The sequence below is a fragment of the Coturnix japonica genome, chromosome 1 (assembly GCF_054131305.1).
Source record: "Coturnix japonica strain WE chromosome 1, WE-NBRP24, whole genome shotgun sequence".
NCBI classification, from domain to species: Eukaryota; Metazoa; Chordata; class Aves; order Galliformes; family Phasianidae; genus Coturnix; species Coturnix japonica.
The window spans coordinates 110,007,107-110,032,397 of record NC_140663.1 but is presented as its reverse complement, the minus strand read 5'-3'; the positions used below and the strand labels follow the sequence as shown (position 1 = coordinate 110,032,397).

General features: G+C 39.5%; 1 protein-coding gene across 11 annotated transcripts in view; it reads right to left on the bottom strand.

Moving 5' to 3' along the window:
- The window catches only part of MAP7D2 (MAP7 domain containing 2), a 67,809-nt gene that overhangs the window by 8,679 nt on the left and 33,839 nt on the right, over positions 1 to 25,291 (bottom strand). The window contains exons 3-11 of one of the 11 annotated variants that reach the window (XM_085550136.1): positions 24,416 to 24,579; positions 16,539 to 16,653; positions 15,543 to 15,641; positions 13,522 to 13,632; positions 12,110 to 12,232; positions 9,021 to 9,169; positions 7,780 to 7,907; positions 524 to 750; positions 52 to 178 (exon numbers count right to left, since the gene is read on the bottom strand). In XM_085550136.1, coding sequence (XP_085406262.1) covers positions 52 to 178; positions 524 to 750; positions 7,780 to 7,907; positions 9,021 to 9,169; positions 12,110 to 12,232; positions 13,522 to 13,632; positions 15,543 to 15,641; positions 16,539 to 16,653; positions 24,416 to 24,579 — 1,243 coding nt within the window. Of the gene's footprint in view, positions 1 to 51; positions 179 to 523; positions 751 to 7,779; positions 7,908 to 9,020; positions 9,170 to 12,109; positions 12,233 to 13,521; positions 13,633 to 15,542; positions 15,642 to 16,538; positions 16,654 to 16,854; positions 17,086 to 24,415; positions 24,580 to 25,291 lie in introns of those variants that run through there. The other 10 variants (XM_085550146.1, XM_085550141.1, XM_085550155.1 and 7 more) reach the window with 10 other exon arrangements.

Here is a 25,291-nt window from a genome sequence, read left to right as displayed (position 1 = left end):
TGATGCAGGTTATATTATTAGCTAGTAACTTTCACGAATCAGTGAGGATACCTCTCCCGTTCTTCTCGCTCCTGTCTCTCCTTCTCCTCTTGTTCCTTTTGGAGGCGGGCCTGTCGTCTTTTTTCAGCTAGAATTTTTGAAGCTTCTTCTGCATCCGTTGTTCCTGCTGTGATCTTTCCTGGGAGATGGCGACCAAGGATGGAAAGTTAGAGAAGGAACTGTGAAAGCGTCCAGTGCTTACTCACTGGAAAACGAGCCTGGTTCATTCTGTTCCGTCACTTTCACTTTTCAAATGCATGTATCAGCATTTTCAGCAGCCAGAACATGGCATAGGTGAGGGCATCCTGCATTTCAACATTTTCACATTCCCATTAACTGACATTTTTCATGCATTGATAACCCACGCATAGCTGCTTCCAGCATGCGCTTTCACAAGGAGAGTCACAAAAAAACCAGTTCATTGCTGTTTGAAATCTTCGGGGGCCCACTATACTTCACAGTGTGTTCTCTTAGAAAAGCTCACCTTCACTACTTTCTGACTTTCCTGCAGCAGGCTTTTCAGGAGCCACCTGGCCTGCCTCTTCAGTGCGTGCTCCTGGGGATTTTTGATGACTGACATTTTCCTTCTCTTTATCTGCTTTCTTTTTAGGAGTTTCCTGGTTGAGATTAGAAGTGGCACGATGTTTCACAGGAGAAGCTGGATATTGTTTGGCATTTTTAGGAGACTGTGGATAAGTCTTTGCAACTGTCCTGATGAGTTAAAAACAAAAAGAAAAATTGAGTACAGTTAATACATGGCACAAATGGAATCAAGTTCCATCTTTACAGATATCATTCTTCCTTCTTGCATCTGACTACATACGAATATCACTTTTTTTTTGCACACTGCTGTATAGAATCTACCCAGATGCAAGCAATCTGAAAAGCAGGTAACTGGAAAGCGAGTTCCAATGATTACTGACTCACTTAAAAAGACCAATAGTATCATCCAAGTTGCATGAAAGTAGTCATGGACAACCTAAAATCAATTCTTTTCATAACAGCCATTCCATAATTACCTTCTCTACTCTGCTGTATTCAATAGCCCATCTCAACATTTAAAGCAAAGCTATGACCAATTATTACCATGTAACAAGGTAAAACCAAGCACTACAAGAGACAGAACCAACCAAACCCTTCCACAGTCCACTCTACTGGTTTAGTTGGTGCTTTCATCAGTACCAGAACAAAGATCTCAAGGCTCAAAGATGCACTAGCGGTGATGGCAGAGCACAGCAGCAGTGCTGCCGATATCTCATTTGGCTCTGCATACTTCAGATCAAGTGACAACCCTGAAATCAGTTTTGGCATAGTGAAAGGGTAAGGACAGTTGGCAATGTGCAAATATTTTCAGTGAATAAGAGATTACAAGGAAACATAAAGCCACACATAAACACCGTTAATTATTTATATAATACCGGCAACAAGAACTAAATACTTCTAACATTTAGAAGAGCTGGGCTGCATGGCTTAATACTATGGGGGTTAAAGAGATTACGATCTTAGAAAAAGTGATTTATGTGAGTCTCATTAGAAGAAACAATCCTACATTAAGGAGAGCATTACGCAAGCAGTTTTAACCTTCCTTATGAATATATAATTATGTGTTACCTCTTATCGCTTTTTTAATCTGCACAATACACAGTTTCAAATACTACAGCATATTTTCTGGACTGTACACACACTCTGGCAGACCACACACATGAAAAGTATGGACAATGGTGGCAAATTAATGGATGAGTGTGCAAAGATTTGTTTAGATTACAGCACTGTGCGGACAGAGACTATTATAACTGGAACATGATTTGCATTACAGAGCAGACAATAAAAATTACAAGTCTTTCAAGTCTCTCAATTCATGAGCTCAGGAAAATAAAGAGTTCTTTTCCACCATACTAAAAGAGGCTGAGATAACAGAATACAGGGAGCTCATTTAAAGGAGCCTGATTTGTGAGGAAGAAGAGTCTGCAGAGCACAGATGGATTCCCAAGCCCTTTAAAGACAGAGGCACAGATTTCAAAGTCCCTACCTAAATGCATACATATAGATCTCACATGTGTGCCTCACCATCATGTTATTTCCTTTCATAAAAAAAAACCACGTAAACAGAAAGCAAAGGGCTTTTTTCATCCTTCTCCAGAGCACAAAGGACGTTTCTTGCCAGGTTGTCAAAGCACAGTTCCTTCTTGTGGCCTTTTAACATTCCTGACTTTATCACATATTTCCTACACTGCTTTTTACTTAACTTGTTGTGACAGGAAGAGCAAAATAGTCATCGCTAAGGCTGACTCATTTTCAGTAGTAGCACAGACATAATTGTTCTCTAATGAAGACGCGACAATCAAATTAAAGAAGCTGGTAGGAAGGAATCTAACCATGACAGCTAAGAATCCTGGACTGCATAGGAATTAGAGCTCCATACAAGTCGTTGATGGACAAGAAAGGTGCCAGATACACTGAGTAAAATACCTTTAAGCTTTAAGACCTACAAGATTCTTTTCTTACAGCAATTTGGCAATAAGAATAAGCATGACTTTAATCATTTTAAAGCAATTAAAAGGGAGGAACATCTAAATCCAATTTACTCGGACAGCAGCAGTGAAGGATGAAGAGTTAAAAGCTTAGAAAGCCCATTCGGAATAAAAATGTTTTTCCTTCAGAAATTTTTATATCATTTACTCAATGTCAAGTAGAAATTATTAAGTAAGCACTGTCCTTCTCCCTTGTATTTAAACATATTGCCAACTTAGCATATATGATATTCCTGAACATGGGAAGAACTGCTATTGGAAGAGGCTTGCCCTCAGCTAGTCTTCAGATTGATACTACTTTTTACCAGAAGGGACAAGCTTGATTTTGAAGACAGAAAATAGAATCATTAAGGCAAATGGACACATGCTTGTAGAGGGATCTAGTTGGATTTTAAAAGTAGTTTTGCCTATGGATAAAAGGAAGGGGATGCAATTATATGCTACAGGAATACAGGAAGCATACGTGATTAAGATTAATTAACTAAAGGAGACTCCTCAAAATCCAAGAAGTGGCAGCACATCAGCTGTCTGAAAGTTAGCTCCTTTGAGCCACCAGATTTTACAGGTGGATGCAGAAGCACAGGAAGCCTCTTCCTCCCAGCCAGCAATCTCAGCTTTCTCCTCTCATTCCCATGCTTATGGCAGCAGCTGGTAAGGAGCCATTCATATCATGACCCCCTAAACACACTGCACAAATCTCTATCAGGTCTGAGGATCCACTGATGCTTAAATTACAGTGGCTTTTTTTTTTTTTTTTTTCCAATTAAAGAGAGGCAGCAGTAGACCACAGAGCAGGAAAAATGACTTAGGAATAGCAGGAGAGGAGTTCAGAGCTTACTTTAGCTAAGCACACAAAGTAAAGTACACGGAGTACAACAGAAGTCAGAGGTCACATCCAATTCTGTTCATAAGCAGCAAGATGGAGACAGCATGCTTTCTTCAAAAGCCAGGTACGTGACAGGTCATCGGTTACAGCACTTACACAGGCTAACTTTCAATTAGAGATCAGCAGCAATGCAATGCTGCATTTTTTTTCTTCCCATCTGCCTTTTAATTGATAAAAGCTCTGCTGGAACCATACTGAGGACTTTCAAGTTCTCAAACTTGCTGAGATTGCTCCGATCAAAACACCATTCCTGGATTCTGACGTTTTTGCTCTTTTATCTGTGATATTTTCTCAAAAGCATTTTATTTTACTCTCAGTTTTCATCTTTTCTAGCCAGGGACAGATTCATTTCTCTTTCAGATTCCTTAAAAGAGCACAGACTCATACCATGTCTATTGAATATTGCTATTTTCTTTGATAGTTTTACTGTTACCAATGTTTTTAAAACTTCCAGTTGGCCCATCCTGTAGGTCAGCTGCTGAAGAACTCAGCATAATCCAACATTGTATCTTTGTTATCTTTTCCAGTGCAGAACAAAGACTGAGAAAAATACATGCAGTAGGTAACAAAAAAATTTAAAGCTGGGTTTGTGGGGGACATAGAAGCTAATTCTGTGAGGAGTTCACCATAAAAATATACATCTTTTCAATAGGCCATTTTTAAAAAACTTTTTAAGATCTGGGCATTTTTGTTCTAACGTACATACATATTTAATCACTATTCTGTAATTCGATTGCCCACATGTATTTTGAAGACAAAGCAATGTCCCAGTACCGCAGTGGAACACTGCCCAAAAGAACCAAGTTACAGTTTTAGTTAGTGCAGCTGTCAGCAAAGGACAGAGGCACAAACTGGGAGCTGGAAACAAATGAGGAGGAGCAGCACTGCATTCCCAACTCCCTTCCCCCTCCCTTTTTCTCCTCACATAAGTGAGATAATGGCTTGGCAAAATAACCTAATGTAGAGTCATGTCAGAGCTTTCCATTTTTATTCACTGTGGCTTATCTGAAAGCACTTAAAAACTAAGCTCTACTTCCTTGATTCAGTCAAGTTCCATTGATTTCAAAGGGACTATTTACCCAAAGACATGTGAAGGACATAGGCTTTATTGCTTTGCCAATCTATAAGATAGGACACTTACCTAACCCTCTGAGGGACGCTGCAAGAATAAACTGATTAGTGTATGGATCTTGGAAGGTGAAACAATCAGGAGAAAAAAAACTCACAACATCCTGGTATTATCGACTAAGTAGAAGCTCTGAAGAACAGAAGCATTTTAAACCATCATTATCCATGTTTACAATTAGTTTAATTTTTAAATTAAAGAACATTCTCTATTTTCCCAGCTCCAACTCACTGACAGTCAACTGATCTATACTTCATTCAAAGCAATACTTTCACGCTTCTTTCTTGTGTGGCACTTCTTGATAACATACTTAGATTTTGCTATCATTTCAATTCATCCCTTGCTTATAAGTATTGCTACTCCTTAACAAACGTACTTCTTTCTCTCTTCTCCTTAGATCAGCATTTACTTACACATTTTTCTTGGATGTTACATTTTGCATAGTTTGTTATTTCCTCTCCTTCTTTCTCGCTGAAATGTGTACCTTTACAAACATCTCTATCTATATCCTTAATGCAAATCTATCCTGCCATCAGTCACTGTCTCTGCTTAGGTTACAGCTTTATAGTCCCACCTGAGCCTGTTTCAGTCACTCTACCATGACAAAGAAAGCTTTCTAATTAATAAACAATGAAATAAGATAGAAAGAAGACATGCAACTACCACTCACAAACCAAGATGATGTCTGAAAATAACTAACAACTACAACAGTACCATGAAAACTGGAATACTGAGCCATACATTTTTCACAAGCAAAATGCAGACAGCTAACCGCCACTTAAATCATAGCTCACACTTGATTATTTACTCAACAGCTTTCCAAGATAAGGCGCTACGTGGGATCACTAACTACAAATGCTTCTGAATTCACATTCTTATTTCTTCCACGTGTAATTGTTGGTCATACAATGTGCTGGATGGAGAATGATTAAACTTGGAAAGACTGTCAGGTTTGCAAAGAGAATGAATATTTTATCTATATACTAAATTGCATTTAAATTATTAAGCCCCACAGTTTATTTTAAAGGAGAAGCTTAGGGTGATATGATCTAAAAGAAGGTTCCCACATTTAAGTCCACTGACCAGCCAGATCATCGTCTCTTCATAATATTCAAGTATGATGATCAGGATGCATTTTGATTTTTTTTTATCTGTAAGGGAAGTTTGAAGTGTGCTACAGCACAAGTGCCGTTCCTCAATCAGTAACTAACACAGATTTAAACTGTATTGGCTGTAACTCTAATAAGGTCAAAGAGGGTGTTCTAATTGGGCCATGTTAAGATTAAATGCTCAGTATTTGTAGCAGTGGTCAGAATAAGATTCTCTTAAGGAGAGAGAGGGAGGGAAATAGAGGATAACTTTCCAGCTTAAAGTCACAGAGAAACCCATAACAAGCATCTAAATTCCTCCATGCAGCACCCTGCTTCTTCCTTTAAAAAGCAAACTCCTTACATGCATGAAAACATTTTCCTATAAAAAAGGTTCTCAGAATTTGCATCTTGAGAGGGAAAAAATGAAAAAGAAAATAACTAAATCTTTGCCTAACCTTCTAAGGAAATTAGTTCTATAAATTAAGAGCAGCCATGCTTTTTTCATCAAGCACTAAGCATCTGTTTGGTTATTTGACCACATCACTTTTCCTCCCCTCCCATGAGGACATCTCTAGAATGAGCTATGCCAACATTTTCAGTGACTGCCCACTGCTTCATGCTTAGTAGTCCATTTCCCACCAATCATTTTGTTTTAATTTTATGTTTCTTGCTGTGTCTTTTATACTGGTTGATTGAACTGAAAAACGCAGTATCTTACAACAGGGAGTATCTTACAACAACTTACAGAATAATACACATCTCTATTGCTTGAACTTTCCTCTATACATTTGGAAAGCCTGTTTCATAATGATTTGCTCAAAATTTTAATGACAAAGCTGACTGTAATTAACATTCCATATCATAATGTTATTTACAAAGTTTGCACAGTTCTGAATATGACATTCTAGATGTAATATTGAAAGTTTGTGCACTTGTGGCTCATAACATAAACAAGGAATTGCAGTTTCACAGTTGCACGCAAGAGGATGTCTATAACAGAAAGCATACACTGAATCGTATTATTTCCCACATTTTGCCTCACACCAGAATCACATGCAAAATCACTTCTCCATTAAATAGTTGTGCACACAGAGCTAAGGCACAGAAGGAACACTAGGCTGGCTTCTGAAGAAGTTTATCAGAAAGATCAGAATGGTTCAGAATATAATCAGCTTCAAATAGAAAATAATATTTGCAACCAGCCAAAGGAGGTTATTTTCAACATGAACAGGGTCTAGAAAAAGAAACTACAGACAACTACTGTAGACAATGAGTACCTTAGAAAACTTTGGCGCTTGAGTCAGACTTAATATCGTGTTCTAAGAAAGCTGAAGAAGCATTTGTTTAGACCCGTGAGTTGCAAACTGCGGCACACACACTACAATTCTGACAGTTTGAAACTGAGGACTAAGAAAAGCAACTCAGTAAGGTAAGTAAGGTCAGCTATGCCACAGGTCCACAATCCTGCAAGGGGTGGGGTGGGAGGAAGAAGTCTGTAAATGAACAAATATTAAAACCAAAGGTTTAGATCACAGAATCATAGAATGGCCTAGGTTGAAAAGGACAACAATGATCACGTAGTTTCAACCCCCCTGCTATGTGCAGAGTCACCCACCACCAGACCAGGCTGCCCAGAGCCACATCCAGCCTGGCCTTGAATGCCTCCAGGGATGGGGCATCCACAGCCTCCTTGGGCAACCTGTTCCAATGTGTCACAATTATGTTTACTGATGGATCCAGATAGTGGTGCCAGCCAGGGAATATTTTAAATGCTAAAATTTCTAGTTAGTGTTAATGTTTTGTACATTTTTTCAAAACCAAATAAAACAAATGCATGCTTAAAAAACAAATTTTAAATAAAATTTCACAGTAACTGAATTGCACAGCAATAATTTCAGAAAGATGAGAAAACAATAAACATCTCCAGAGACCTTTAACACAATTTCATATATGTTTGTTCATCTGTTCCTCCAACTCCCTATGTGTATAACTAAAATTAACTGGATTTTATACAACGCTGCCAAGGAAATTCTTCAGGAATTTATGTATTCTCTGTAGATAAAAAGAAGCTCAGAGCATATCAGAACACTAATCAGAAAGGCATACTTAGGTGTGGCAGGTGAGGCGGATCTTCTGGACATAGCAGCAGGAGAATCAGACCTTCTGAGAGGAGATCCCATTCCAGATGATGAACCAGGCGTGGTGGATCGCTTCTCTTTCTTTATTTTCTCAGTCTAGAAACACCAATTATTTTAGTTTATGAAATTAGGACCAATACTTCAAAATGTATTTGATAATTTTAGTATCAAAATTACGTATGAACAGATTAATGTAGCACTCATTCTTAATGATTTTTTTAACAGCACCTCACAAGCAAGGAGCATTTTTTCCATACACATTAAAAATGTGGGCTGAGGGCTGAGAAGAGTATTGGGAAGAGTAATCAAAACCATCTAGATCTTACTGCATCGCCTCCCAGATACAGTCAGTAATGCAAGCATGCATCTCTCATAAATGCTGCCAGGTGTAACAGCATGAATCATGCAAAAGTTTAGCTCCCAGCTTTGGTCCTCTCACTTGCATCCAATTCAGATGTTACAAAATCCTCTACTATTAGTATTAACTACTGGAAGATACAGGATCTTATAAAACACTATTTCACAGCCCTAACGTAAGTTTTCTATAACTTGTCTTTCATTGTGCAGACTGAGTGAAGATAAATGACTTGCCTTTACTTATCTGGAAACTACAGTGGATCAATAACATGACTTCTACGCAAACAGCATCTGAAATGTCTAGAGAGGGAGTTAAGCAATTTGTATAGAAAAGAGGCACTGCCAACAATTTTGGCGAGTTTCCAAAATATGCGAAGCCTCCTAATTAACCAGCAAGACTGGACTGACTTATACAGAAAGATGTTGTTTGTCATTCCCTGCTCTCAGAAATTATAGGCAAGTCCACAAGCATGCACTTCCCAGTTCCCTGAAAACACAGGTGCTGCTGTTCTAAATACCATTGCTTAACATTGACTTCCAGCAGAGAAAGATATTAAAATGTTGCAACGCCAGAGCAGAAAAGCAACAGATGCACCCAAGTTTTTACTCAGGAATATGATTTAGTGTAGGGTTTTTAGAGTTAGGGTTCTGGTTAGGCTTCGGTTGGACGTGATGATCTTCAAGGTCATTTCCAACCTGGGTAATTCTATGATTCTATTCTATAAGTCTTACTTTCTTACTGTTTCTTATCAAAGAGATACTCGTTAAAATAAAGTGACACAAAGGGAAAGGTAACAACAAATAGTCCCATCAGTTTATCCAGAAATAAAATCAAGAATATTCCAAACTGACCTGAGTCACTTCACCTGCAGCCGCCCCTTTCCCGGCATCAGAAGTGGAGGGTGAAGTCGCCTTCTTCCTGTCTGTGCTTCGGGTGGGGGAAGGCTTGTAGGGAGATTTTAGAGGACTAGCTGGTGCTACACGAGGACAGATATGGAATACTAAAGAGTTATAGCACAATAGCAAGAGCAAAAGGGAGCACAGACAGAGGAAGCAAGGGAGAGGAGAAAACAGCATATTTTTACGTTAAAACGTTCTAAGGTTGTTTTCAAGTTTTCAAAAAAGATCCCACTGTGGAATACATTCATCATGGTCCTATATTTACTAAAAATGCCTCAACTGAAAGTAACGCTTTAAAGGGTTGTTTTGTTGTTCTTTAATCATCTCTACTATATCTCTACTATATCATTTTCTTATCCATACACTTTTTGAATCACTTGACTATGACTGCAATTCGCTTCTCTTCTGAAAACCCTCAGTTCCTCCACATACAACAGAGTAATCATGTAATTCCAGCTGGATAACTTCTGAATAAACACTACAAAACTGGGAAGGCAACAGAAGCACAAGAGTTGGTTTTGTCTGTTTGTTTAAAAAAAGCGTAAACATGGCAAAGGCCTCTAAATACCTCAATTGCTTATTAAAATAATGCACTGAATTCTTGAAGAAACCCTAAACTAAATGCTGCAGTAGGTACTTCAGTTATTGTCATTAGTGGTAAATACTCTTTACAGTGCAACACTTCCTGGATACTCCTTTTTTTTTTATTTGCAATATGAACAGGATTTAAAAAAAAAATGGGGGGGATATTTTACTCCTGCTTTTTTTTTTTTTGTTTTTGTTTTTTTTTTTGTGGGTTTTTTAAGTTTTGTTTTGCTCATATTGCTAAGACAAAACGTTCACAAACATACAGAACCATCAACAGAACATATGCTTCATTAATAAGATACACACAAATTGTAATCGCATGTCAATGTTTACAGGCCTATTTTATTCAAAGTAAGTCAAGAAGGACACTGACTCAATTATACTCAAATTTAAAGGAAACAACTTTTTTTAAGTTGGGGACAGTGCTGTAAAACCTCTTTAAGATTCAATTTTTGCACGCTTTCATGTTTAACTGGGCCCATGTTTTCCTTTGAATGACTTTCTAGCAACCTGGCAAGTCTGCTGAATGTGGAGAAAAATGTTCAGAAACTTGATTGCTGCTTAAGGCAGTTCTAGTTCAATCATAGCAACAGTTTTTGTTGAACTCTCATATCTTCACTTAGAGTTATAATAATAACATGTTGCCTTCAAGAGTCATAAAAACTAGGAACCTCATTTCTAAACCTAGAGAACGTGCAGGAATGGAGCAATTTTGACCCAAACACAATCACAAGAGCACACTACATGATCATGAAAAGGCAGGACCCTGTTCCATGTTCAGGACACTGCTCCTACTGAAAGAATCACAAGATTGAAAAGGTCCAACAAGATCATCTAGTCCAATCGTCCTCTCATTACCACTGCTACCACAGGCTACTAAACCGCGTCTCATAGAAGATACACATTGTAGAAGTACGCATCAAGGAAGAAATTCTTCCTCAACCTTTTTGCTGACAAAACAATTAATGGACACTCTAATTTCACTTTAGGGAACAGGCGACCTGTAGGCCAAAAGACATTCTTGTTAGACATGCCAGCGTGCTACTCTAAAGACCCTGAGATGAAAAGGAAGACAGGGCTGGGAGTTTACAGGCAAGATGACCAGGGAAGGACAAAGAAAGTCCCCATTGATTTCTTCAATAACAATCAAAGACAACACAGAGAGCAACATCTGTAGGTGGTCCTGGTAATTCACCTTAACGTTTTCAACAAAATATATTGATCTAGATTTGAACTGGCTTTTGTTCAGTTGTAGCAGTAGCCGCTCCCAGAACAATAAGTAACCTGGGAATTTTCTTACCGGCAACATTGTATAGCAACATTCCTGCTTCCTGCAGCTACAAGGGAAGTAATTTCAGAGTGACTCCATAACAATGTCCCTGTGCACTGCAACAAAGAAGCACTGCATAAAGGAAAGCATGCTTACTGCCTAATCCATTTTTCAAAGGCCTTGCAATGAAAGGACAGATGCAGGACCTGAGCCTACTCTAATCATGACACACTAAAATACTGATCATAAAGATGTTTTGTACTATCTAACCACTTTTGTCAGGGAAAAAATTTCCTTTTGCAAACAGGTGTTTGGGTGTTTGTTGTTTTGCTTTTGAATAAAACTGAGAAAGAGCTATAACACTTTTGTACCCATTTATGCATACACCATGAGCAGGTATAACCTTTTAACCAGGAACTGCCCCTAGTCAGGTCCTTGCCTAAGTATTAACAGGACTGGAAACATCAGTTTTGTAGTTGTTAATAAAACCCTCATTTTGCAAGACTGCCATTTACTGATAGGATCAGCAATTATCATCTACAATTTTTAGCTTCTTAAAGAGGAATAACTTCTGGAACTGATATCTTCTAAATCAGTGCATCTTATAATTTTCCTTTAAGTAACTATAATTTTGTATGTACTTTATATGTATAAATGCACATACAAAAAAAAATACACATACACAAAACCAGTTAAAGACAAAAAGTGATTTAACAGTAAAGAACTGTAACCCCAGTAAAAATAGTTAAGGCTCAAACAGCACACTGGGAATTTTGTTCTACATTCTACTTGGGTATAAAAGGAGATGACATTAATGTCTCAGTGAAATCCTTGTGTTTTGCATTGAGAGGTGTCACAATGCTGCTCTAAAAAGCTGTTTCAAAATGAATATATTCAGTTTTCAGCATATCACTGAAACTGAAACCAATGGGATTTATTAAATAATTTCTTTTTTGTTTTATATTTGAATAACTACTACGTTTCTATGTTTTCCCTATTAGGAGACAGAACAAGAAAGGCAAGATGATGTGCTTTTTCAATACACTGATATCAAGAACAGTCTATTTTTTGCTACCATACAAATTGTCATTTAATTCACAGTACTCCATTTCTTTAAGTAGCTACTCAAATGCAATCAAAAACATACCTTAACGGTTTCAAAGTCAGTAATTCGCATTTTTACCTGGATTATTGTACTGCTCAGAAAGCATTAAGGTACTTCTGCTTCTGGCTAAAGATGACTGTGTGGGAGTCAACAGTCGAGAAACAATAAAGTTTTCCATTGGACTAAGATGCATGCGGTGAGCTGAAGGATGGGAGCAAATAAAAACAAAATTTAAAACGCAACATAACAAAACTTCATGTTAAAATAACAGAAACAAAACAATGGAATGGTTAAATGAAATGAAAGAGTCTGCAAGTGTTTGAGATTTTAAGTATTTTCCGATAATTCTCATTCCATTTGAAAAATGATTTCTGGTTCCTTCATCACTTTAAATTAGTTTTCAACCTGTATAATAAATATAGAAAGGATAAGCCTACACTGCATTTTGTTCTTACAAAGTAGAATATTCCATTCTGCAAAATGGTGGTTTTCATGACTCAGCATGAGAAATGTTTGTTTTTTTACCTTGACAGAAAAGGTGAAACATTTGGTCCAACAGTGCAGCTACTCACTAGTGTGCAAACCATACTGGAATGCATTTAAAATGTGCAGTCTCACTGTATTATATAAACCTTACACAATATGCCCGGAGTCCTTTCTACTCCACAGAAAAACAAAAGACATCAATTACATAAGAAAGATATCTAGAGATGTTCTTATTGCACGTGAATAAAGACACCAATTGCAATAGTCTCAAAGCTATTGATGAGTTTTCTATCGATGAGTTTTCAGTAAGTAGCTCAGAAAGGAAATCAATTTTACTTTCTCTTTTCAGTTTAGAAATAAGCCTTTGCCGTCATTTTCTTCAGCCAGTATTTTTTTTTTTTTCCTCGGTTAAGAAGGTGGTGAAAAAAAATACAAATAAAACAAATCAGAAAGGTCCAGAAGAGTTTACACTGGGATAAATTCCCCAGCTCTCTCAATAGCGCTCAGTAACCACTAATCCTGCAAGACAATCATCTTTAGTTGAGCCTCTCATGCATCAGGGTTTCAAATCAAATTCAAGGGCTCAGGAACTCTGGTCACCAGATCAAGGTCTCCCAAGAGGCTCATGGATGCACTGCTGCCAATGGTGCAGCCCATACCTACTGTCCAGCCCCGCCTGCATTGCTATTTCCAATTACTTGGCTGGAAGATCACAAGCTGTACTATTATGGGAAATGCTGCAGTTACAGCAAGCACAACCCTGTTTTCTAGAGTAAAAAAACCCCACAGTGTTGACCCAGGCTCTCCAGTGAGGCAGCACAGCCTTGGGACAGACTACTCAACTATTTGACTGTATTTCAGATTAATAATTCAACATACAACCCCTAAATGTTTGATGCCTTTTGAATAATAGACATAAGAGAGTTGCACAGATAGTTGCAGAGAAGAATTGCTTTAAGCAGAAGGAGAGTTTATGCTGGCAGGAGACCAGCATGTTCACTTGCCTCTGTCGGGGGAATGTGTTATTGCCGCTGTGGAGGAGGAGAGGCGCTTACTGATTGGCGATTCCATTTGCTTTGGCAGGTTCATTGTAGAAGCTGAAAGTTTGTCACATGCTGCAGAGAGACGCATTGAAGATATTTGTATTCGGATCACAGTGTTGATAACCAACTCCCAAAATTAACCTTGCATTTGTACTTGTGGCCTTGCTGCTGATCACAGCGCTGAATGAGTAAGGCCTGATGTACATGTGTGCTGAGTGCCAAAGGACCGTTTGGGACAGACTTTGGAATGTGACTTTTCTGCTTGTGAATTTAACATTTCAGTTATACAACTGCCTATGTTTTACAGTGTCACAGGCAAACAACTGCATATCATGTCTGCTGAATGAAGCCGTTCCAACAGAAGATAATTGCAGCACAAGCAGAAAGTTACCTAGAATCATAAACTGCATACATGGGGGCTGTGACCCTCACTTTCCCTCCTCCACCTGCTGTCTACTTCCAGTCTGGAAAAGCTGGTTTAGACTTCAGGTATTACTCTATTACAGAAATGAAATAATCAACATTTGTGCATTTGCACAATGAGAACTCACTCTTTTGGTGACTGGTTAGGTTTCTCCACTTGGGGAGAAGAAAAAAACACACAGGTTTTTGGTGCCACCACAATTGTTGGTTTTTTGTTGTTTTTTTTTTTCCCTTCATTATTTGTTCTGAAATAGTATTGACAGCCTGTTTGAGCACAATACCCATTTCCTACCTTGCCATTTAATGAACAGAACGGCAGAAAAATGCTACTCAACTACTACTAAAGCACACTGCTCTACGATGAACACTGCATGATGCTCAGGAACACAGAAAAGCTTTGCCCTTTGAATTTGAATTCTGTTTCTTTCAGAAACAAAAATACATTCAGCTGAAGGCATATATGTGGCTCCAGACCTGCAGCCCCTAAGCCACTGCATTCACTATGACTCCCTCAAAAACCTCACCACAGGGAGCCTGTAGGATTTGCCTCAACCTACTACAGTAAACAGGTAAACAGTACAATTCTCCATATTCCCTTTTTTAAAGTACAGGTACAATTCCACTATGCTACATATCTGCAAACCCAAATCTCTTCGAAATGTCTGTACTAATCTTTGCTTGTGCACAATCTGTTTGCACAGAAAAAGTAATTCTGTAAGAGCATAGCCCCAAGAACCAATAGGGTGCATTCTGCAGGAGGAATATCCAAGCCCAGCTTCTCCTCCTGGAAGAGGAGGATCCTACATCTTAAAGCACAGGCTGCATTATGTTTTTAAAATGCCGAATACATTTTGATATCAAAGCTGGAAATCATACACGCAATTCATTCCTAACCCTGTGATACTCATCTACTTCACAGTCCTTTAGGAGAATAAAAAATAATGAAATAATGATAAAACGAAAAATACAAAACAAAACATGATTGCCTACACACAAAGTCAACTATTTGAGTTGGTTACTAATACCAGCTTGGCCAAAATCCACCACAAGAGGCTGAAAACACAGCATGGCTGCTTATACCAAGCTCGCTCATTCTCAAAATATTGCAGGAAAAAGGCCTTTGGTATGAAAAAAAGGGGTTGTTCTGAAGAAATACCATCTCCTTAACATATTTTCCTCATAGTCATTTTTTTAAACAGCACCTGCAGATGTACATATCAAATGTAATATAATTACACACACACACAAACACACAAACAAACACAGAGTGCCCACTGAATTAACAAAAATGAGATTCCAAGTTGTAGAACTCTACAGTTAGTGGGAAAATCATGAGATGCCTCTACTGTGGAATGTGAGGCATGCACTGCTCCACCATGGCAAAATTAAAAGCAAATTAAAAAGACACTTGGTCCACATCACTAAGGGTGATGCTGTAGAGCATCAGACTGAAATAATAAGAAAACAGTGGTTAGGAAAGACGAGATCAGCAATGATGAACTACAGTGATTAGGACAGTTATAAACGAGACACGATGGTACTGTGATTCTCTGAAATACCATTGAAGGAATCAGCAGGAGCAGTAGAGGTCACAGGGTCTGGAGGAAGGGTGTTGGCAGCTAAACCTAGAACAGGGGGTGGGGTATTTTCTGATTCACCTACACAGCAGAGAGATCAGAGCAAAAAGAGGTGAAAGAATTACTGAATAAGTTGGGGGAGGTGGAATCAAGCACAAGCCGCATCACAAAGACAATCTGGTTTCTTTCTCTATGCATGAAAGACTCCTTTCTTTTCAATCACATACATTTAATTTCTTGTGAAACAGTTTGTCATTTTAGAGTTAAATATATTTACATGCTGCTTAAGAAAGAGTAACTATCATAGTTTGTTACCACCCAACCATGAATATGTAATATTTTCCTATGACTACAGTTTTTTTCAAACCTGGCCAATTTAAATAAATTCCATGATTTAAAACAGAAAACATGCATACTTTTGAAATATACAAGCAGTACATGACTGATTATGAAGTAAAAATTATCTGTTCTGAAGCCAAATCAAAAAGCACAACAGCAAAAAATATGTGGGAGGAAAAAAAAAAGCCATCAAAACTATTTTAAACTGCAGATGCTGCATAGCCATGTAGAAATTCCCATCAGGTTTTCAGAAGTACCAAACAATAACAGATCGTCTTTTCAAGGTTTGGCCAGCACTTAGCCCTCTGATGAATATTAGAGTTGCTAACCATGTGCGTGGGAAGACAATGCGGGGGAAGAAAGTAAGGGAGAAAGAGCACGGATTTTGATTTTAGCATCTGTCATCCTCAAAGCAGAATGTGATTAAAATAATCTGCATTCCTGAAGTTAGGAGAGACCTTTCTTCCCAGAAAGTGCTAGAGAGAGGAAGCCTGGCAAGCAGTTACAAAGCATTTCTTCACACCCCGAGGCAGCAGCCCCTGCAGTACCACATTACAGAATGCACCATCCTCACTATCTCCACAACCTCACGCGTTTTGCACTTCAGGATCTGCAATGCAGGCAGCCTCTTTCACTCACCATCTCTCCCTCCTGAGCCTGCAGCCAGTGCTCCTCCCCACGACCATCGCTTCTGCTTCTGTTCCAGCTGCTGGCTGCGTTCAAGGGACCGACGCATCATGGCTTCTAAACGTTCCTGGTTATAATAGTAGAAAAAAAGAGAAACCAAACTGAATCAGTTCTTTCAGGGCTTTTTAATTTGATTTATATTTTTACCTTCTTAAACAATGCTAAAAATAAGCTGTTCCCCTGTTGCTCCACTTAAAATGTTTACAGGAGCTGGTTTCCAACAGAAGAAAAACAGACTAAATAAAGGATGTATCAGTATGTTACCTACCTCCAGATCTGTGTATCCTTTGTCTGCAAGCCACTGAGGTCACTACAGAGGCCTAAGTAAATAACACAGGTTGCATCACTGCCTAGCATCTGCTCCTGCTGGTGAGGCTGCTGCTGCGCTCTGGACTTAATTTGTATAAGAATAATGCTTGACAAGCATTAACTCCTTCTTGTCTATGCAGACCTCAGGATTTCTTCCATCCCTTTCCGAGTACAGCTAAATTGCTGCAATGCCAGTGGCTCCTCCTAGCCACGCAGATAAATGATCGCTTCAAACCCAAAGTAGGTTACTTTGCAGGATGGCTTAGTTAATTATTTATTTTTGGGGAAACTCCCTCCTTTCTTACACTGTGTTCTTCACAGCTTAAGCATCTAAAGCCTTTTTCTTTTTTTTTTCCTCCCTTCTCTTCTGCATTTTTCTTAGTACATGCTCAGATCACCCTGTCCAGAGAGCTATCATTTTTCCTCCACCCTCTCCATGGTATGATGAGTTAGAATTTTCTGATGGGGAAGAACAAAAAGAAGATTCTCTCTCTCCCCAAATAGTACCGCACCCTTAACTCACAGCTAGGTCTTCTGGTTTCATTTCCATCACCTCCCAACTCTCATAGATCTCTGCTCTGTTTTATGCCCATCTCCTCCCTCTGCCAGTTTATCTATGGCTTATTGCTGTGGCAAGGATCTCTGCATGCTTCCTCTGCACCTTTCAAGCAGACAAAACCTGGTTCTTCCCCATCTGCCATTCCTAAACCTGCCACCTTCCTTCTTTCACATCTGGCCATCTCTTCACCCCCACAGTTCAGCAATCAAATCTCTACCATAAGAGATGAGCCCACTCTTGCTGCCTCCAGCTACTGCCCCAATGGTTTTTAACCCCTTTGATGCTCTTAGTATTCTCAGACTTATTACTTTCTACCTTTGCTACGTCCTTCCCATTTAGCACAAAATCCCCTCTCTAATCACTTAGACTCTAGCTCATGTAGTGTTTCTGGAGTGAGAAACCTACTTCTGTGATTACATGAGATCCTCTTACATTGCTACCAATCCCTTGCGCCATCTCCAAGATCTTCTGACAACTCAGCTCAACTACACTGAAAACCTTCCTTGCATCTCCAGTCCAGATTACTCCTTCTCATTGATTCATGACATTGGTCTAGCTCTCCCACAGAATCACAGAGAATCACAGAATGACCCAGGTTGGAAGGGACCTCAAGGATCATGTAGTTCCAACCCCCCTGCCTGGCAGGGCCACCAAACATACACCTTTACTAGATCAGGTTGCCCAGGGCCCCGTCCAACCTGGTCTTGAACACCTCCAAGGACGGGGCATCCACAACCTCTCTGGGCAGCCTGTTCCAGGGCCTAACCACTCTCCTAGTGAAGAACTTCCCCCTAACATCCAACCTAAATCTTCCCTCTTTTAACTTAAAACCATTTCCCCATGTCCTGCTATTGTCAGCTCCCATCCCCTTCTCTAACATATTTTAATTCCCCAAATATCAGTCTTTGTTCAAGCATGTCTCCTACAGTCTCTACACTGATGGTGAGCCTGTAGTCTCTAACTTTGCTTCATCAAAAGATCAGGCCTGAGCACCAGGCACCTCCAAGTAACTACCATGTTGGGAATTGTTATGCAAGTATCTGCAAAATTTATGTTACCTTCCTGCGATTGTCTACAGCCACTGGCTTTCATTAACAGTCATCCAGAAGCTGATGACAGTGTATCTACAATATCCTTTCCCTTTTACACATCTCTGAAGAATCTCTTCCACTACCATGAAAGACTTCCAGCAATTTATTTCTAACCAAGCTTTCCACCTCATCCAACCTTTCTAGCCATATTTAAGCTCTCTTAATTTTCTTACATATCACTTACGTAATAAATTTGGTTACATTATGCTCTGTTCAACGGATGAAAAAAGGCACTCAGTTCTTCAGCCTATGTTACCTTTCAGCCAGTTGAGTCGCTGCTACAATTACAGCTACCATCCCCAGGAAGGCAACCTTTTAGTCCCATGTTCTGAGTTCACTTTATTTTTGTCTCCCTTCTCTATCTTTAGCTCACAGGTACATCAGAAAAGACTGCTGAAATCAGGCAGATGCTTCTCCTCCCTTTTTTTTGTTTCTTCTGTTGCCGCCCATGTCCAGGCAGGCATGCCATGTGAATGCGTTATCTGCTTTCCCTTCTCTTTTTTTCCCCCCACTTAAAGTGCACGTGCATAAAGCATCACAAAGCTCAAGCACAGACTTTTCTGTAATAGCGCAGGAAAAAATGTCATATTTTGCATATCCCATTGCTTCCTGTCCATACTTCGGACATGAAAAGGTAATCCTGCAAGTAATCTTTCAGTTTAGATCCCCCGTAGTTTGCTCCAATCTTTCATTCTTACCACTTGGTGATTAAATTTTCACATTGAAAATCTATGTGTGCTGGCCTGGTATTTCAAGTTCACATATTCCACTTTTACCTTCACACTTTTCCACATTAATTTCATTCTATTTCAGACCCTTTTCTGTACTTCTGTTTTCCTAGCTTGTTATTTCAGCACCAGCTCTCTGCAGTTAGCTTCTTTACTCTTACCTACTTAATTTTTACTCCAATTTATGTTTTTACCCAAACTCATAGAGAAATGACCCACCCAATCCTTTTCCATTAAAACACATAATCCTACAGAATCTTTTTTCCCTTCTGTAACCTAATTAACATTCTTACATATTGACACACACAAAAAAAAGCCAACCAAAAACAGTATGACAGCAGACAAGTTTCACCTGAGTGATTAATGGTTTTCTTTAATACTGCTTAGAGCAAGTACCAACAATATTCTCCGGTTTGCAAGCCACAGAATACACTCATGCCATGTACTATAAAAACACTGTTCTAAAAATAAAATGGAATGCATGATTAAATAGTTCAAAGAGAAACAATTTTTCATACATATATGAAAGCTCACAGCACTCACATTCTGAGGTCAAAATCTTCAATTACACAATGTGGAGAGGATCATTTATTATCATTTGCAAAGAGCCTTTCATTACAGCACCATAGAACATAATGATTAAGCTTAATGAAATAAGATATAGGTTAGATAAAGAACAATATGAAAACCCTTTGCACAAAGGAAGGACTGTTATTAAAGGGCATTTTAAATAAGCACAAAACTGAATTTTAAAACTAGAAAGCCAAAGAATATAACAAGGATGCACAGAAGCACAGCATAAACAATGTGTATGCCAATAGTTTTTAATTACAACAAAAACCAAAAGGCAAGACAAAGCTTTCCTTCATTAGCAAGCACTGTGCAGAAACCCACCTATATTATAGACACATTATCTCGTTAAAGACATATCCAAACTCTCTGACCCTCTTTAGGAACTCTAACTGCCACAGGGAGAAGAATCTCTGCACTGGAGATGCAGATAACTTGCTAAAAAAATATACTGGACAAGCTTTGTATGCAGGTTAAACTGAGAATGAGTAACACCATAAAAAGAGAACCATCTACTGCTAGTGTCTGAAGTAAACATTGCTTTCCAAATTCCATAGTAATTCAGGCACATTTTCCCTCAGACTAAACAAGAGAACAAACATTTGGACTGCCTGAGTTTTAAAAGTAAAAGCAAAAATTAACTGTGAGCATATAAATAATTTGACTGAAGTACTTCCCTTTTGTCTATGTAAGATATGTCAGGTGTGGAAACAAAATATATATATATATATTTTACAAAAATTAAGAGTCAAAATAATTCTTCAACAATCTCCCTCATACTTAGAGCACAAACACCTAACAGAGCCATGTGTAAGTTTAGAGAGGAAAAACTCCTCTTATTTGCTTCATGTATTCATCAGCACTGTATGTAAGTAGCTGTTTACTGATATTATCAGTTGGCCTCACTTTTATTAGTGCCTCTTCTGCCTAACAACAGAAGAGCTCTGTTATTTTCTATTTAAAGAATGGCTTTTAAAATTTGTAAAGTGTTTTTTAACTACCTCTTCTGAATATAATTTATTTATACTGCCAGCTATTTAAAATTACAGTTGTACATAAAATTTATATGGAAAAAGAGTGGGTGTATCAAAGGAAATCAAATAGGACAAATTAGGGCTCTGTTACTGTACACGTGGAGCTGGGGCAGCAGTTATGGTAGAAGGGGAGCAGAGAGCAGAATCACAGGATCACCAAGGTTGGAAAAGACCTACAAGATCATCCAGTCAAACCATCCACCCATCACCAATAGTTCTTACTAAAACATGTCCCTCAACACAACGTCCAAACGTTCCTTGAACACCTCCAGGGTCAGTGACTCCACCACCTCCCTGGGCCCATTCCACTGCCTGACCACTCTTTCAGAGAAGTAGTATTTCCTAACGTCCAGCCTGAACCTCCCCTGGTGCAGCTTGAAGCCATTCCCTCTAGTCCTATCGCCAGTTACAGAGAGAAGAGGCCGACCCCCAGCTCACTACAACCTCCCTTCAGGTAGTTATAGAGAGCAATGAGGTCTCCCCTGAGCCTCCTCTTCTCCAGGCTGAACAATCCCAGCTCCTTCAGCCTCTCCTCATATGGCCTGTGCTCCAGACCCCTCACCAGCTTTGCAGCCCTTCTTTGAACATGCTCCAGGGCCTCGATGTCTTTCTTGCAGTGAGGGGCCCAGTTCAAAACTGGACACAGTACTGGAGGTGCAGCCTCACCAGAGCTGAGTACAGGGGGACCATCACTTCTGTTTCTGCTAGCAACCTTTTTTCTGATGCAAGCCAGGATGCCCTTGGCCTTCTTGGCCACCTGGGCACACTGTTGGCTCATGTTCAGACGAGCATCAATCAATATTCCCAGATCCATTTCCTCTACAGTCTTCCAGCCACTCTGCCCCAAGCCCATAGCACTGCCTGGGGTTGTTGTGGCCAAAGTGCAGGGCCCAGCATTTGGTCTTGTTGAACCTCATCCCATTGGCTTCAGCCCTGCTCTCCAGCCTGTCCAGATCCCTCTGTAGGGCCTCGCTACCCCTGGGAAGATCGACACTTTCAGCCAATTTGGTGTCATCTGCAAACTTACTGAGGGTGCACTCAATGCCCTCATCCAGGTCATCAATAAAGATATTGAAGAGGACAGGCCCCAGCACCGAAGACAGAATGCATTCCCAAAGCAAATGGGAGCTTCAAGATGGAAAAAGGAGAAAAAATAATAATAATTGAAGCAAACAAGGACCAGCTTTTCCTTTACCTATTTGCAGCTCTACTGTCTGCTTGCTGATAAAAGGAACTCATTAATACCTTCTGCTGGCAAACACCAGCACATCTCCTTCCTCAAGGCTCATGGATTGGTAATCCTAGAGGAAGGGGCAGCTTTAAAAGGAGCATGGAAGGAAGGGTGCTGTTACTGAAGACTTCCCCTGATACGAAAGGTGCAGTCAAAGCAGACAGCGCAAGGATGATTTTCTGATACATTTGTTCAGTTTCTGCCGAAGGAGTCGGAAATATTTCCGTCATACTCCACTAGAAGCTCCAACTGCGCTGGAGAACAACTGTGCCAGAATATCTCCATTCCCATTAATATAGACTTTAAAATAACCACCTCTTCCCTGGCAGGGGAGCAGAAAAAGCAAGCAAAATAAATTTTGGTCACTTTGTCTTTGAGAAGTCCTTCACATGCAAAATACCCAAACAGAGAAGGCAGCAATGTAGGAAGCAAACAATTCCCCATGGTTTAATAGCCATTTACCTCCCAAATTCCCACAGACATGACAACAATATTTTTTAGAGTGAGATTTATACAAACTGTTCCTGTCAAAATTACGCACTGCCATCTGTTGTGTTAAAAAGATAAAAAGTCCTAAGGAAGACATAAAGGCCAACCAAGAAGGCAGACTTGCAGCAAGGAAGAAAATCTACGTGGCACTTCAGACACCTTATACAGGGTAAAAATCAGTGCTCCAGTTGCCATCCAGTATATACGTCTTTAATGGAGAAAGGCTGAGCACATGCTGCAGCATACCAGCACACTGGCCAAGGTGCATCCCCCACAGGGGTGGGAAATATGAGCTCAAGGCTCTTCCAGTAAAGACAACCTCAAATGTCCAGAATGACTCATGAGCACTAAGTAACTTGAAATGCCCCTAGGGCTGTAAATTCATCAGCATCCTTACTCTTCCTTCCTACATTCATCTCTGGGCAAATGTAGGAAAGTCTATTACAGGAGATGGGGCACCTCAGTGAAGAGATCCCTGGTCTGACCTGGAACAGCCTCGCTTGTGTTTGACAATCCCCACCCTGACTGTTCCAGCACAAACCATGTAGGCAGGCAAAGCAGGTAAGTTGTTCACTCTGCCTACAGCTTTCCCCCACCCCGTCTGCCTACAGTGCAACTTCTGAGGACACAGATTTTGAAGTGTTTGTATTTGCCACTACCCCCTGCCTCTGCCATAAAGATGATCAATTTTGCTTAGCTGCAAAAGGTTATCACAGCAGGAAGCACTGGGGAAAGAAAACACTCGGTCAATGATGTTACCATAGAAGGAGATAGGTCTCCTAAGCCTTTGTTCCTGTTTCTGTCATTCTTCTTATAATGTGAAGTGATCCACATGACAAAACATTTAAAAATGAATTCTCAGCAATTATGCAGAAGCCACAAGCACTGCGTTACAGTTGAAAGAGGAATGGCAGGATACAATTTTCTTTTCAGGTTTCAGTAAAGAAGTGAAAAAAAATCAAACATAGGGGAAAAAAACAGACAAGTATGTTATTCTGATCCCATGTGGAAATGTTTCATCTCTTTTGCAAAGATGCTGGATAAACTTGGGATGGGGAAGAAGTTAATAACCACAGATTTGCATAGTCTTCTCATATAGAAACTAGAGAAATTTCTTCTCTTGACATTTTTCCCCCTCTCTAAACCACTGTCCCCTTTCCCAAAAATCATTAATTCTTAATTAGTTGCAGTAGGAGTGCTGCATGTCATGCTGGGAGAAACACACACACGTACTGGGTTCAGAAATCTGCATCAGAAATTGGACTCAGAGAAAAAACAGAACCTTATATGTCACTAAAGAGAGTAGAAAAAGGTGGAATTCTGTGTAAATTCTGTTCTATGTGACAAGTTTAAATCAAGACTAGATTCTTCACTGCTTTAAGAAAGAATTTTTGATTTTATATTACCAAGGAACAAATACAATTTCCTAAATATCACTTCAGCTTTGCAGACAGCGTAAACAAATCAGCAAGAAAAATCTTGCCAGTTTATGAAAATGCTGACCTGTAAAAGCTACATTTTGGGATGCTGTTGCTTTATCATGTGACAGTTGGAATCCTGGATATGTTAGTGTAAGCAGATGATTGTTTTGTGAGATCAGACAAAAAACAGGAGACAAAAAGAACTTTGGAAAATGTTTCTGGGGTACAAGCAGTCGTGGAGTATTTATAGTTGTGATGTGGTTGCAGCTCCCAAAGTAATGTCCATATGTCTCTGGGTCAAAGAAAGGAATAAACACCTGCAGCACACATTGATATTCAGCTATGTTAATGCTAACAGACACAGTTGCTCTTCCATATGACTCCCAGTGGACCTTACCTCCTCCTCTTTAAGCTTTTGTCTCCGCTTTTCTTCAACAGCTGCTCTCTTCTGCTCCTCCCTCTGCCTCTGCTCCTCCAGTCTCCTCCACCGTTCCTCCACTTGCTTTTCATATTGAAGCTTTGCTCTTCTCTCCTTCTCTAGTATCTGCTGTTCCCTAGCAGCTTAGGCAGAGAAAAAGGTGTGTTTCAGATATATATATATAAAATCCCTCTGTAACTTTAAAGGCAAATTCTTTTTTCAGACCTAATAATATATGCTGACTCACAAAACCCTTTGGAATTTCTTTACAAACAAAAGCTGTGGGAATTTCTTTAAAACTATGATTCTCTCTATGATTTGACAAATAGCGGAGAAAAAAAATCTATTTCTTGTGCAAGTGCATTCTGTAAAAAGGCTCAAAATAGGCCAGTAAGCATGCTTACATACAAACAAGGCTGTAACATCATACCAACATGTATATAGCCAATATGAAACAGAGAATATTTACACAGCTGATGAGCTAAGAACTTAAAAGTTAGGAAAAGTCAGAATTAACATGGGTTATACAAGAGCAGATCTTTCATTCTGCTCACCTGTTATGTCCCAGTTTACTTTTCCAGTTACTGTTTCCCTTGTTCAGCAAATTATTGCCCTGCAAGTGTTCTCTCTTTTGGCTTATTTCCATTAACCCAAGGCTATTGCCCAGCTATCTCAATTCTTCACAGATCAGCTTTCTTCTCCCACCTCCTTGTCCTTGGGCTCTTTATCTTCAGCTGGGGCCTTCAGTCCCTTCTAGCCTCCCTTTGTCTCCAAGCCTGTCCCCCTAGGAGACACAGTCCTTTTCATGTGGCCTCATTTCTTTCCCCTTGATTACCAGATCCTTGTAAGATACTT